Source organism: Capra hircus, chromosome 9, assembly GCF_001704415.2.
Source record: "Capra hircus breed San Clemente chromosome 9, ASM170441v1, whole genome shotgun sequence".
NCBI classification, from domain to species: domain Eukaryota; kingdom Metazoa; phylum Chordata; class Mammalia; order Artiodactyla; family Bovidae; genus Capra; species Capra hircus.
In genome coordinates, this window is record NC_030816.1 from 30,064,018 (window position 1) to 30,078,351 (window position 14,334).

At 36.6% G+C, this 14,334-nt stretch overlaps 1 protein-coding gene across 2 annotated transcripts in view; it reads left to right on the forward strand.

The window, feature by feature from the left end:
* PDSS2 (prenyl (decaprenyl) diphosphate synthase, subunit 2) overlaps positions 1–14,334 on the forward strand; it is a 279,997-nt gene that overhangs the window by 161,533 nt on the left and 104,130 nt on the right. For both annotated transcript variants that reach the window (XM_018053102.1, XM_005684603.3), the window contains one exon: positions 5,297–5,495. In XM_018053102.1, the coding sequence (XP_017908591.1) occupies positions 5,297–5,495 (199 nt within the window). The remainder of the gene's footprint in view (positions 1–5,296; positions 5,496–14,334) is intronic.

Below are 14,334 nucleotides of genomic sequence, written 5' to 3' on the forward strand. Positions count from 1 at the left end.
TGGCTAAACTAGGAATAAGAAAAATAAGAAAAGGAAAAAGTCCCAGATTCTTTCATACTGTCAATGCTGTAGCACTAAATTAAAAGTTGTATAATGTGGCCTGAAGTTGTTTTTCTAATGATAAAATCTTAGAGGTTGTGAGCAAAGTACTAGAGTGGACAGATTTCAAGATGACCAATCAGTTCATTTCTGTTTCTTTAGAAAGTAGGTAGTAATCATCACAATAATTTTGTCCTTTTTCAGTATTAACTGGGCTCCCAGGTGACACTAGTGCTAAAGACTCTGCCTGGCAATGTAGTAGATGCAAGAGATGTGGGTTTGATCCCTGGGTTGGGAAGATCCCCTTGAGTAGGAAATGGCACCTCATTCATCATTATTCTTGCCTGGAAATCTCCATGGGCAGAGGAGCCTGGTGGTCTACAGTCTATGGGGTCCCAAAAAGTTGGACATGACTGAGCAACAAGGCACACACATAACTATTAAACTACCAGTCTAAGTAGTTTTTTAAATTTCCAAATCTTAGAATTTTAGGACTGAATATTAAATTTAGGACAGAAATCCCTGAATCTTAGAACTAGAAGAGACTTTCTCCAGTTCCCCTCCTTTCAGAGATGAGAAGACTAATGACCTGGGAGTTTTAAGACCTGCCCACAAAATGTTATAGGCAGAGAGAGAATTGTTACCTCCCTCTGATTGAGCTAAATCACTTATTTTGGTATAACCAAATGATTTTTGAAACAACTTGATTACTTTCTCCAGCTACTGTAACAGAGAGTCAAGTCTAGTCATACTTTCTCCCAGAAAAGTTTGCTTCTGTAGTGCTTAGAACGAAAGATGAAAATTGGACAAGTCTGTGGTGAGCATGTATCAATCTTGGTAGCGTTGTAACTCTGCCCCCTCCCCCATTTACTATTCATCAGGTGAATAAACATTTTAAACCATCATTGGACACTATGACCATGAGGCTCTGAGTTCCAGCTTTGTCTTTCATAAACTGAATGTTCCAACCAGGTATTTAAACTCCCCACACACGCTGTAATTAGAATCACAAGTAGATAAAGTAAGTAAAAATTCTTTGTGAATGGTGGGTACTGTACAAATTATGGTTTTCACTTTCATTATTACCACTGTTTTTGTTGTTTCTGGCCATGAGGCTTTTAGATTGCCATTTGTTTAATGAATGGAGCTTTATGATTATGGATGTCTTTATTTAAAGCTCCCAGTAATTCATTTTCATCCTTAGGGTAATTCAAAACACCTACAACTTTGGCTTGCCTGGTTGTTGCTTTCTTTCATAAGCTGAACTGCATGAGAGATTTATCCAGTGCTTAACCCTTCTTGAGGTTTATACTTCCTCATAATCTCATTGTGCTAATTTTTGTGAAGTGTAGCAGTGGACGTTTTTGTAAACTAGAATACATTTGCAGGGTACCAATAAAATACACTTTTATTCATTTCTTTTAGTTACTCTTTTAAAGGACAGTTTTACATGTTAGCTCCCTTAAAAAAAAAGTTTTCTGTTAACTTCTCAATAGTCCTTAAGCCTCCATCCTCAGTGATTTTCTTTGGGATGTAGGGAGGTTTTCATCTAAACCATGAATTTACTCTTTTCAGAAGCTGTTTAACTCACTGGTTCCTCTTTTCCTACTTCCCCAATTTGTATTCAGGTACACTATGTACACTGGAACATTTTTACATATTCTTTTACTTTTTTTAAGCAAAGAAATAAATTAGAAACATGCTTTTTCTTTGTAGATGCCAAATTGTTTGGTTCCTTTACTTTATTGCATCTTTATATAATTTATAGTTGTCAAACTAGTAGTATATTGTTTTTGGAGAAGAGTCTTTTATTATTTGATTGTTTCATATATATTTGTCTCCTTTTCTAAGGCTGTTATTCTAGGTCAAATCCTTAAATTTGACCTTTAGGTCAGATCCTTTTGTTACATGTCCCTTGGGCCTTTGTTATAGCTTCTTCTGATCTCTCTACTTTCACAACCTACTTTTTAAGATTTTATTTAGATATATTTTCTATCTTTCAAGTTACCACAGGCAAGTTTTGCATGTTGTTTCACTCCCTTATGATACCATATGTCCTTGCTCTCTCCTCCAATAAGTTTCCTCACTGCCTTTCCAGATTCTGCTGAGAGTTTGCCATTTATTCAGCCTTTACCTCTAGCCCCAAACATTTAGACTCAAAGCCGTTGACATATGTTTTAGGCTTTTGTTGACACAACACCCACTCCTAGATGTACAGTTTCTGTGTCAGATACCTATTGCTGTGTAGCAAACTATCCTAAATTTTAGTGACTTGAAACAACCATTTTATTTCTTACCATTCTGGGATCATTCATGTGACCGCATTGACAAGCCTTAATGCATAAACACTTACCAGGCCTTGCCTATGTCACTTCTGCTAATATCTTTTTGGCTAAAGTAAGTCATATGGTGAAGTCCAAAGTTAGTGTGGAGGGGACTACACAGGGGCCTGGAAATGAAGAAGTATGGTTCACATGGGGTCATTTGTAACAGATTTCAGTGTGTTTCCAGCTCTGTATTGCTTACTGTGTGCCTTTGGGCAAGTCAATCAATACACTATGTGTAACAATTTTCTCAGTTGTGAAATAAGAGATTAATAGTACCTTCATAGGGTGGCTTTGAGGTTTAGAATTTTTAGTAATTGTTGATTTTCTGATGATTATAAAGTAATTCTTTTGTCATTTTGGAAAATGTACAAACTATAGAAAAGTATAAACAAGAAAACAAACATCTGAAATGCCATCTGATGCAGTCCTATACTATAAGTTCCTCAAGGGTCGTCTTTATTTTAATTACTACTGTAGGTATATATCGTGGTTCTTATTCTGAAAGATAAGGTCCTTGAAGGAAGGGACCACATCTGTTCATCTCTGTAAATCCCACAGCCTTGTATTTAAGATTAAAAGTGATCATGTGTAAAAGTGCTTGGCCTAATGACTGGCACAAATTCTATTTCCACCTAAACTGGAATTTTATAAGATACTAGTAAGGATTCTTAGAAATCCTGAAGTTATACTTAAAGTATCTGAATGGAACTGTTGGGGGTGGCTGTTATTGGTCATCTTCTCTCGGGGGAATCCTGGAGACTCGTGGGATAGAGAATAGGGAATGGTAGAGAGAAGGAAGGTGTCAGGATCCACTTTACAGCTCCTAAATAACTCAGTGGAAAAGTCTCTAATAAAAACTTCATTCAAGTCTCTTTGCAAGGGTACTGATACAAAGTTACACGAAACCCTCAGCTGCAGTTGCCATAGTTCTCTCTTCAGCTTCATGATGTTTCCCTGAGTTTGATGCATTCAGCTAAGACAGAGACACCAGAAATGTATACCTGGTTTCCAACGCAAATACGGTAACACTAGTGGGGTTGCTTTGTGTTGCTATATGGGTATAGGCAGCAGCACAGATTAGAATACTATGGACCCTGTCCCCTACTGGCAGTATTGTACCAGCTAAATCAGTAATTATCTAGCTGGTATAATACTGAGTTGCCTCAAAACGAACTCATAGTTGATGCCAAATAAGTAAAAGCACTGTGTACCCATTAAAATATGGCATGATTGAAGAAATAAAGTACATTTGAAACCTTAAAAAGAAAACAAAATTCCACAAAACTTCAAAATGCCAAGTGAAATAAGTCAAAGACAAATACTGTATGACCTCACTTATTTATGAAATATAAAAAGCAAAGCAAAACCAAAAGCTGAACTCATAAAACGGATTGGTGGTTGCCAAAGGTTGGGGGGGAGGATGGGGATGAGCCAAGGGAGGGAGAAAAAAAATGGGTGAAAGTGGTCAAAAGTTAACAAGCTTTGCCTGGAAAATCCCATGGATGGAGGAGCCTGGTAGGCTGTAGTCCATAGGGTCGCAAAGAGTTGGACACGACTGAGCGACTTCACTTTCACTTTTCACTTTTGTGCATTGGAGAAGGAAATGGCAACCCACTCCAGTGTTCTTGCCTGGAGAATCCCAGGGACGGGGGAGCCTGGTGGGCTGCCGTCTATGGGGTCGCACAGAGTCGGACATGACTGAAGCGACGCAGCAGCAGCAGTTACATATTATCAAGAAAAAAATAAAAACATGAAGATATGATGTACTGGGGATATAGTGTGTAAATGGTGACTGTGGTCAATAATACTGCATTGTGTGTTTGAAAATTGCTAAGAGAGTAGATCTTAAAAGTTCTCATCACAGGGAAAAAAACTGTGACTATGTATGGTGACAGATTTAATTAGGCTTACTGTGGTGATCATTTCACAATACAGTCCTCCCTTGGTGTCCACAGGATTGGTTCCCAGACTCACTTCAGATATCAAAATCCATGGATGTCCAAGGCCCATAGTCTGTCCTCTGTATCTGTGGTTTCACATCTGCAGTTCAGCCAACCTCAGATTGTGTACTACCTACGTGTTTATTGAAAAAATCCTCATAAAAGGACTCACATAGTTCTGTGCTGTTCAAGAGTCAGCTGTGTGTACATATACTGAATCATTATATTGTACACCTGAAACTAATATAATGTTCAGTTCAGTTCAGTCGCTCAGTCGTGTCCAACTCTTTGCGACCCCATGAATCGCAGCACGCCAGGCCTCCCTGTCCATCACCAACTCCCGGAGTTCACTCAGACTCACATCCATCGAGTTGGTGATGCCATCCAGCCATCTCATCCTCGGTCGTCCCCTTCTCCTCCTGCCCCCAATCCCTCCCAGCATCAGAGTCTTTTCCAGTGAGTCAACTCTTCTCATGAGGTGGCCAAAGTACTGGAGCTTCAGCTTTAGCATCATTTCTTCCAAAGAAATCCCAGGGTTGATCTCCTTCAGAATGGACTGGTTGGATCTCCTTGCAGTCCAAGGGACTCTCAAGAGTCTTCTCCGACACCACAGTTCAAAAGCGTCAATTCTTTGGCACTCAGCCGCTTTCTTCACAGTCCAACTCTCACATCCATACATGACCACAGGAAAAACCATAGCCTTGACTAGACGGACCTTAGTCGGCAAAATAATATCTCTGCTTTTGAATATGCTATCTAGGTTGGTCATAACTTTCCTTCCAAGGAGTAAGCATCTTTTAATTTCATGGCAGCAGTCACCATCTGCAGTGATTTTGGAGCCCAAATATCTCAATAGAGAAAAGACTTCATTAAAAAGGAATAACCTGAGAAAAGAGACACTAATCTATGAAATATTTTGTTGTTGAAATCTGACAATACTGATAAGATGGTATTCTTTACACTCAGACAAATCTTACCTTTGTGTTTTAGTCAAAGAAGTTTGGCAGAGATCACAGAACTTATCCATACTGCTCTCCTAGTACATCGTGGGATTGTAAATTTAAATGAATTGCAATCTTCTGATGGGCCACTGAAAGATATGCAATTTGGAAATAAAATAGCTATCCTAAGTGGAGACTTTCTTCTAGCAAATGCCTGCAATGGACTCGCTCTGCTACAGAACACCAAGGTAAAACTGGGCCGGGTTTGTTTTTATCTGAACAGCCTTTGGGTGGCTCTTGGTTGACTTCAGGAGACACAGAGGTCTGGACACCCTGCTGCCCCAACTCCACACACATAGATGCTCATTAAAATTGTGATGAGGATAATGATGATGATGGCAATATCAATACCAGTTAAAACTGGTAAATGCTAGGAAAGAGTTTTGAAATTAATTTCCAGTTGTTGGTTTGTTTTTTTTTTTTCTGGTAACGGAATTATTTGTTAATTATAGGGTAGTGTTAAATACTCAGGATAAAGATGATGTCATAAATATTACCTATCATCTCACTATCCAGAGATTATTACTGTCGGTTACTGTTTTCATATATTTCCTTCCAGTCTGTATTTGTTTATTCATACCTTTGGATGTGTGGATTTGGGAGTAGCATAAGTGAAAACTTAACATATGTAAAGTTTCTTTAATCCTACCTTTTTCTCCCATTGCTTATATGACATGAGCATTTTCCCATATCATTAACATTTTTCATAAGCTTCCTAATGGTTGCACAGTATTCAGTTATTTTGATGTAGTGTTGTTTATTTACCAGATTCCTTATTTGGGGACATTTAAGTTGCTTCTAATTTTCTACTCTCACAAATAGATTTGCATTAAACATTTTTACACATCAGTGTTTCTTCATTTCAGATTATTTCTTTGAGGTAAGTGCCTAGAAGTGGTTCAGAGGGTTTAGTTTTAGTATTCTCGACGCATATTGTCAAGCTGCCTTCTAGAAAGACTGTAGATGTAGTCCTTATTTATCAGTTAGGATTTGCTGTGACTATAAAATAACAGTGACCAAAACAAGATAAGAATTTATTTCTCTCTCTCTCTCTCTCTCTCTCTTTTTTAAACATATTATTACTATCTGGGACTAGGCAGCCCAAGATTGGTATGGTGATTCTAAAGTCAGGAACCCAGGCTCCTCTTATCTTACTGCTCTGCCATTCCTATCTTACCGCTTTGTGGCCCGAGATAGTTGCCATTATGTCTTCACTCCAGTCAATAGGAGGGAAGGAGAAGGAAGGGCAGAAAAGGGCAGATCTCCTCCATTGAAGATCAAGTAAATACACATCCTGGACACCCAAGTACAGCCTCAGTGTAAGTCTGCTGTCCCAGAATCCCCTCTGACTTAGCATTTGTCCTAGATTTTTATTTTTAACAGAGAATGGTTACTTATAATTACATTAGAATAAACCAGCATGGTTTATTGGTAGAGCCCTGCTTTCTACTCCCAGCCTCTGCCTCGATTTTTTTTTGTCTCACATAGGCCAATAATAGGTGAGACCCATGTACTGTAGGGGAAATTCTCATGTTAAGGTATTATTAAATCTGAAAGAAAATCAGCAATAACTCTTCTCTTTCCCCAGCGCTTTCAGATACCCCAATCAAGGACAGAATATAGGACAGTTGTTAATACAAAATACACTGAATGTCTAGAGACAGTTAAAGCTCCTTCCTGTCTCAGGTGATAGAAGTATTTGACACTGCTGCCCCAGCTGGCTGTTTGGTGTATCACCCAATTTCTTGGAAAAGTTAATTTAGTAAGGAAAGTATAACTTGCATAAAATGTTCCTTGACGTTTGCTGTTCACTTGTGGAGGCCATAGTTGGGTCACTGACCACATGAAAAAGAGAAGAGTCAAATCTGCTGAAAAACTGTCAAGATTAGTAGTAGTTACTACTAAAATTAGTAGTTATTTTAGGGAGACTTCCTAAACATGAAGGTTTAACACATGGCTGAAGAAAGTATATATACATACAACTCTGTAATGCCTAATTTTTGTTGAGATAAATTACTATTGCTCTAAATTAATTTCATTCATTTTTGACCAAAAGCAGTAGCTTTAAGTTTGTTGACTCCAGTGATAGAAGACTTTTGCAAATAGCTAAATAATTCCAGTTTCAGTTGAGTGTTGTCAGGTACTTCAAGTAATTAAATCATTTTTGTTAATTCTAAAAATGTTTTCTTTTTCAGTCCATTCATGAAATCAAGGTAAAACTTTTGGAAGTATAGTCTATCAAAGGTAAAGCCATTTTGAGTGAGACTGGAAATTCAGTTTAAAAGTTGAACATGAAAGAAAATTGTTAGTTCATAATAATAATACAAGTACAAATTTAAGCAAAACACATCACAGTGTTGTGATAAAAGTGACCATCTTAACTATGTTGAGAAACTTACAGAGTAGTTGGAGCTAATTGAGGCATACTCATAGTTCATATTTGCATCAAAACAAGTACCAACATTCTACTAATTAAAATAAAAGCTATTGTTACCAAAACTAACCAATATCTTTATAGTCAGATCTCAGGACTGTAAGATTTGGGGGATATAGCTGATATTGAGTATAAAACTATACTTCAGCACCACATATTTCAAAGAAATATGTGCCTTCTCTCTTTGTTGCCTGTCGTTAGTCAAATTTTAGAAATCTTTATGTCCAAGGATGGTATTGAACTTTGTTGTAAATGGTCATCATAGTTTTGGTGACATTTTTTTCAAAATCAATTGAAAATCTGAAATCAAGTGTTCAACAAATGAAGTACCCAATGAAACTTTTGTAGAATTTCAATTAATGAAAACAAAGTTTCCACTGGAGCTTTTTCCTACAGAAAGAAAGAAGGAATTGAACAAAATAAATGATAAGAACTCAAATGCAAAGAATAAACATTACAAGATTAAAACATGCAGTTCTGTACCTGTGATTTGGAATATCTCACTTTGCAGAAAGAATCTTTTGGTGGTGCTCCTATTTTGAATAAATTATACACATATATGAATGAAATGAAATTGAGAAAATATAGATTTTGCTGCATCTAATTTTGGCATAACATTCAAAAGAATCATAGTCAATTTATTTGACAAGTTTTGTCTTATAAAAATATTTGTCAAAGAAAGGTACTCTGAAGGAAGCAAAGATACAGTACCTTGAAAATATCTGGGGTGGAATAGTTAACAATTTTCAATATGAAAATAAAATTAGAATTGAATATCTCTTCCATTTAGCAAATTTGCTCTGAACTTAACCAAGTAACTCAGAACCTGTAGAAAGAGCATCTTTCTCAATTAAATCCACTAATTATCATCTACCAGTCATCTGCCAATACCATCAATGATGGTATTGTCATCTACCAATAAGAATTCTTTAAAATGTCACCAATTTCAAATTAATTAATTACAGAGTACAGCTGTGAGAATATTGTTGGAGGTTTTATTTTTAAATGCCATGTTTTTAAAAACACATCCTTCAGAAAAATCCAAGTGACACTATATTAGAGACAGATATGGCTAAGAAAAAAAGTATATGGATATGTACCAAGAATGGTGAGTCTACTATTTTTTAGTATTCATATAATCAATATAAAAAGTTATTTTTATTTTATTTTAATATACATGAATGTATGTTATTTTTATTTTGTTTGAAAATTTGTATATTTTTTGAAAGTAGTTTTTGAATAGAACTAGTTAACAAGTCCCCCAATATAATAAGATCAATTATTAGTTAGTACAAGTTTCATCAGATGCTTCCCTGGTGGCTCAGATGGTAAAGAATCTGCCTGCAATGCAGGAGACCTGAGTTTGATCTTTGGGTTGGGATCATTTTCTGGAGAAGGGAATGGCAACCTACTCCAGTATTCTTGCCTGGAGAGGGGAGCATGGCAGGCTACAGTCCATGGGGTCGCAAAGAGTCAGACACAACTGAGTGACTAACACACACACACACACACACACCCACCCCCCACCCCCAAAAGAGTTTTCCTGCAAGGTGAGATAATCCAAATCACAAGTACAGAATGGCACATTTTAATCTTGTAGAGCAGTTGATTTCTTACCATTTATTTTGTTCAATTCCTTCTTTCCTTCTGTAGGGAAAAATTCCAATGGAAACTATGTTTTCGTTAATTGCAATTCTACAAAAGTTTCAAAAAGTACAAAGTTTTATTTTATTACTCCCTTTTACATGGCCCAGTTTGGATGATAAATTTTATAGTGTCATACCGCTTTAAAGAAGTTATTTGAAATCCTTCTGTGTACATTCTGTTGGCTAAAATTTAATGATACAGTCACACCTAGCTGTCAGAGAAACTAGGATATACAAACTTTTGTATACAAACTTTTGCCATGTGCCCAGCCAAAAATTTGGAAGATACAGAGAACAGATATTGGTAGACAAATAGCATTCTGCCCTACCTTCCCTTCACACTTTTTCTTTAATGTATAGTTTCATAGACAGACCTGCTGGTTTTAGGGAGAACATAGTATGGTGCCTTTAGTATGTAGTTTATGTTCATCTGAAAAGGAAGCTAAAGAAAGAAATTAATTGGCCATATAAAATGAAATTATAAATAATCTCAGTTTACTTGGGAGCCACTCTCTGCATTTTCCCTCTTCACCATACCTGCCATGGTCTCTGTTGAACTTTGCATCTTGGAGAAGGAGGAAGCCTCAGAAAATGCGGATCCAGTATGGTTTCTGGCTGCCTGGAGCTGCACGTGACTAACCACACACACTGACCTCTCATGGTTTAGACCTGCATACCTGAGAGGAAGACATGTCATGGGACAAATTTATATCTGTTTGCTCTGATCATCAGTTTTAACTCACTTTAAGCTATTCTAATGAAGTCTTTTTCTTTTTTAAGTTTCATCTATTTATTTTTTGGCAGTGGGGGTTCTTTGTTGCTGCACGTGGGTTTCTCTAGTTGTGATGAGCTGGGGCTGCTCTCTGTTGCAGTGCACCGGCTTCTCCCTGCAGTGGCTCCTCCTGTTGCAGAGCACAGGCTCTAGGTGTGAGGACTTCAGTTGCCGCAGCTCACGGGCTGTATCCAGTTCTGGCCTAGTAGCTGTGGCACAGGGGCTTAACTGCTCTGCGGCATGTGGGGTCTCCCTGGACCAAGGATCAAACTGATGTCCCTTGTACTGCAAGGCTGATTCATAACTACTGGACCATGAGGGCTCCTGGTGGAGTCTTATCTAAGATTGGGCTTCCCTGGTAGTTCAGTTGGCAAAGAACGCCTGCAATGCAGGAGACCCTGGTTTGATCCCTGGGTCAGGAAGATCCCCTGGAGAAGGAAATGGCAAACCACACCAGTATCCTTGCCTGGAAAACTCCCATGGAAAGAGGATCCTGGTGGGCTGCTGTCCATGGGGTCACAGAGTTGGACATGAGTGAGCAACTTTCACTTTCATTAACCTTTTATATAAGGTTAAGATGGTGGTATTACGTACAAGTATTATTAACATACTATAATGACACAAGCAAGTGATCACTTGCTTTAGCCACTTCACTTTGTGGAAATAATATTTAAAATGTTCCTTTTCGTAGCTAGCTTGTATCATTCACACATTCTTTCTTTCAGTGTGGTTCAAGTTCAGAGAAAATGGAGGCTCTGTTCTCATCAAAATCAAATCAGATTCATAGCCTGTGAAATCCATTCTTGGTGCTTTGCATTCAGAAGCATCACTATAAATGTTCCAGAGTCTAAGACCTCCACCATCTGCTCCATTAGGCACCGGATTTCAGTAGCATTACTTGATTTACAAAAAAAAAAAAAAAAAAAGCTTAGCATATCCAAGCAACAGTTCAGCCTGAAGCTTCTCCTTGAAATAAGAATGGTCAAGCATTCCCTTCCCATCAAGTCCTGTACCTTCATGATCTCTGCACAGGTTTGCACCTTTAGATTTGCATTTTATCATCCTTTGCCTGATGAGGAGGTTTTTTCTTTTCCTTTTTAAGCCGTGGTATGTCTTTTTCTGAATTTGAGAGTTGTGTTAAATTGAAGCCTTTATTGTATGCATCCCCCCTGTTCGTCCAAAACAGATCTTTTGCACATTGTTCTTCAAAGAGTCATTTGAAGGTTCTACAAGGTCACTTTCAAAAGATGCTTCACTGGCTCACTTTTTGTGAAAGACCTTGAGTACCATGTCCAGGGGCCATAATTGATCTGCAAATCTAGGCTTTCTGTAGCCGTATTTTAATCATAATGGGTGATTTCCAAATCATGTGAATATTGTTTAAACTGAGTAAATTGTAATGGGTAACTGAAGTGCTCTTTCAGAGAAAATCCTTTGATAAAAGAAATCTCCTATATTCAGAACTGGTTCCTTTCATTTAAATACATGGTGGTATTCCTCTTGGAATTTTTTTTTAAGGAAAGTAAAGTTTTATCTCAGAAGAGGACTAATTTTATTAAATGAGTTCCCAGAAGCTTCAGTATATTACTATTAAAAGAGGGAGTCCGAGGGGAGGAAAGGGTGGTGATAAATAAGATCTCTACATATGATAATGTCTTAGTATAGTTAGATGTCTGTTTGACATTTTAACTTTCTTTCATAAGAAAGAAAATTTGTCAGCGTTAGCAACATAAACAGAGACCTCAGCAATAAGGGGACGGGCAGAACATAACACAGAAATGCTGTATATAGTATTCTGTTTTTTCACAGTAACAGCCTGCTTTTTCTTTGAGAGTATATATTTAACTTGGTAATTAAAGTTAACATATTTGTAGCAACTTTTAATTTTTTATAACTTACTCATTCTACCAACATCCCACTTTCTTTTGCTACTGAATTCTTGTCTGAATTCCTGTGTTATATGTTGTACTTCTCCTGGGGCAGACCATTAGATGAAGTGTTCTGCAGTCATATGAAATTCAGAGCTCTTTTATAATTGCCAAGGGTAAAATTAGCAAAGTCAATTATTCTCCCTTTGGCTTTTCCCTGAAGATATTAGGGGTCTTCAAGGTAATTGCCTTAGGTAACACTTAGATTTTTAAATATGTCTAAGTATAGAAATTGGTATATTAATCCTCTGGTAATTGTCTTACTATTATAGCTAGAGTCACATAAGTGTGAATTAACAAGATTTTGAATTCAGTAGTGAATTTAAAAATTAATGCTTGAATTTTCATTCATTTTTCAGTTATGGAACCTAAGGACAACTTTTTATTTTAGTACTTCACTATATAAAGACCCTGGACTAAGAGACCTCAGAATGCCTCTTTTTAAGCCATAAATTCTCTGACTCCGTTGAAATAAATTGCTCTATATTGTGTTCATGTAAAACATCACTGAGTGCTGAAATGATGGGGTCATGCCAGAATCTAAAATTTTAATGTTTGAGCATCAGGCTATCAATAAGACATGCTAGATAATTGGGAGAAAATCATGACATGGAAAAGCACTATAATTTAGAAATCTGGCTGACCATTACAGTTTTTCCCTGGTTCCCTGTATTTATTTGTGGACTAGATTTGTATTTTAGGATTAAGCCACAGTGTAAATAAAACAGTGCACATTACTACTTGTCATCTTAAAAAAAAAAAAGAGTGTTTTATTTTATATATACAGTGATAACCCTAGTATTTAAAAAAGTTAATTCACCACATTATTATTTTTAACCTTTGTAGTGATTTTCATTTAATAGACCTATCCTTACACATCTGAGAGTTAGCCTGGGTCTTGTCTAAGCACCTTGGAACATCATCGTGATATCACTCCTGGGAACCATTCTATTAAGCATTAGTGATTTATATTTCTAAATAACCAGTGGCACAGATGTACTTCTTACATAGCTGATGTATTTCCTTATGTTAACTTTGTTTTCCTAAAGGCATAAATATGTTGTTTACAAGAAAGAAATTTAGTTGTATAAATATGCTCAATTTATGCATGTAAATCTCCTTTTGTACCATCTATATATTTTAATAAAGCAGCTGCTATTGGTTATTTGATGTTTTTCTTATCTGTTATATTAATTTTACTTACAAATGCATATTGAAAAGTGAAACCTAAAAACATGCTATGTCATATGAAATTTAAGTTTTTCTTGTCATATTCATTTAAAATAGCGATTATTGTGACCTTGTGTCTTTACAGACCAGGGTCACATGGCTGAGGATGAAGAGGAAGGAATCAGCTGTTTATCTTCCCAGTACTTTGTAAACTCTGGACTCAGGAAGCCCTTGAGTCAAATCAATAGAAAGGCCAAATTAGAATACTGAATAACTCAAGCCGCAAAATCCTTTTCTTTCCTCTCTCTGACTTTGGAGAAAGAGCAACTTACGCCAGTGAAATTGGTGGGGGAAAAATAGATTTAATTAATATTAATTCTAGAAAGTGGGTAAAGGGAATTACAAAAATTGAGATTGCTGGAGTGTACAATAAGATTGCCATAGTCAGCATACTTCTCTCTCATGGCCAACCATGGTTCAACTCTACCCATTTCAGAGGGTGTATTTTTGTAGAAAACCGGCTTTAAAAAAATAAGTTTCTTTAAATGCCAAGCATATGGAAGAAGTGCTTCTCTTGCTCTTTTTTCTCGTCTTCAGGTTTCTGACATAGACAATTCAGAGAAGTATCCATTTTGCCTACCCCCAAAAGACATTTCATTTCATTGTTTTTGTGGCACCAAAAGGGTAAAGTTCAAGGTTTTAATGAGACAATAAATTTTAAAAGAGCATAATATTTTGTCTTCTTATTTCTAGTACACATCTCAAACATGTATTACTTTTATTTTAAATGCAAGGAAGCAGATTCAGAATATAAATATAGTGTCTGTTTAATACTTGGCTATGTTAGCATCATATGATTAAAAAAACTGGAAAATTATTCTGAGAATTTTGAAATTGTGATTTTATAATAGCATTCTGACTTCTCTAAGTGATATGAAGATAGTTTCCTTTATCATTACGATGTACGACACCCCCCTTAGGTTCTGTGCATATTTATTCTAGTCATGAAAATCTACACGTGAGTGGGTTATATGAAGAAAAGAATATTAATGCTGGGTGTCAAACTACAGAGGATGA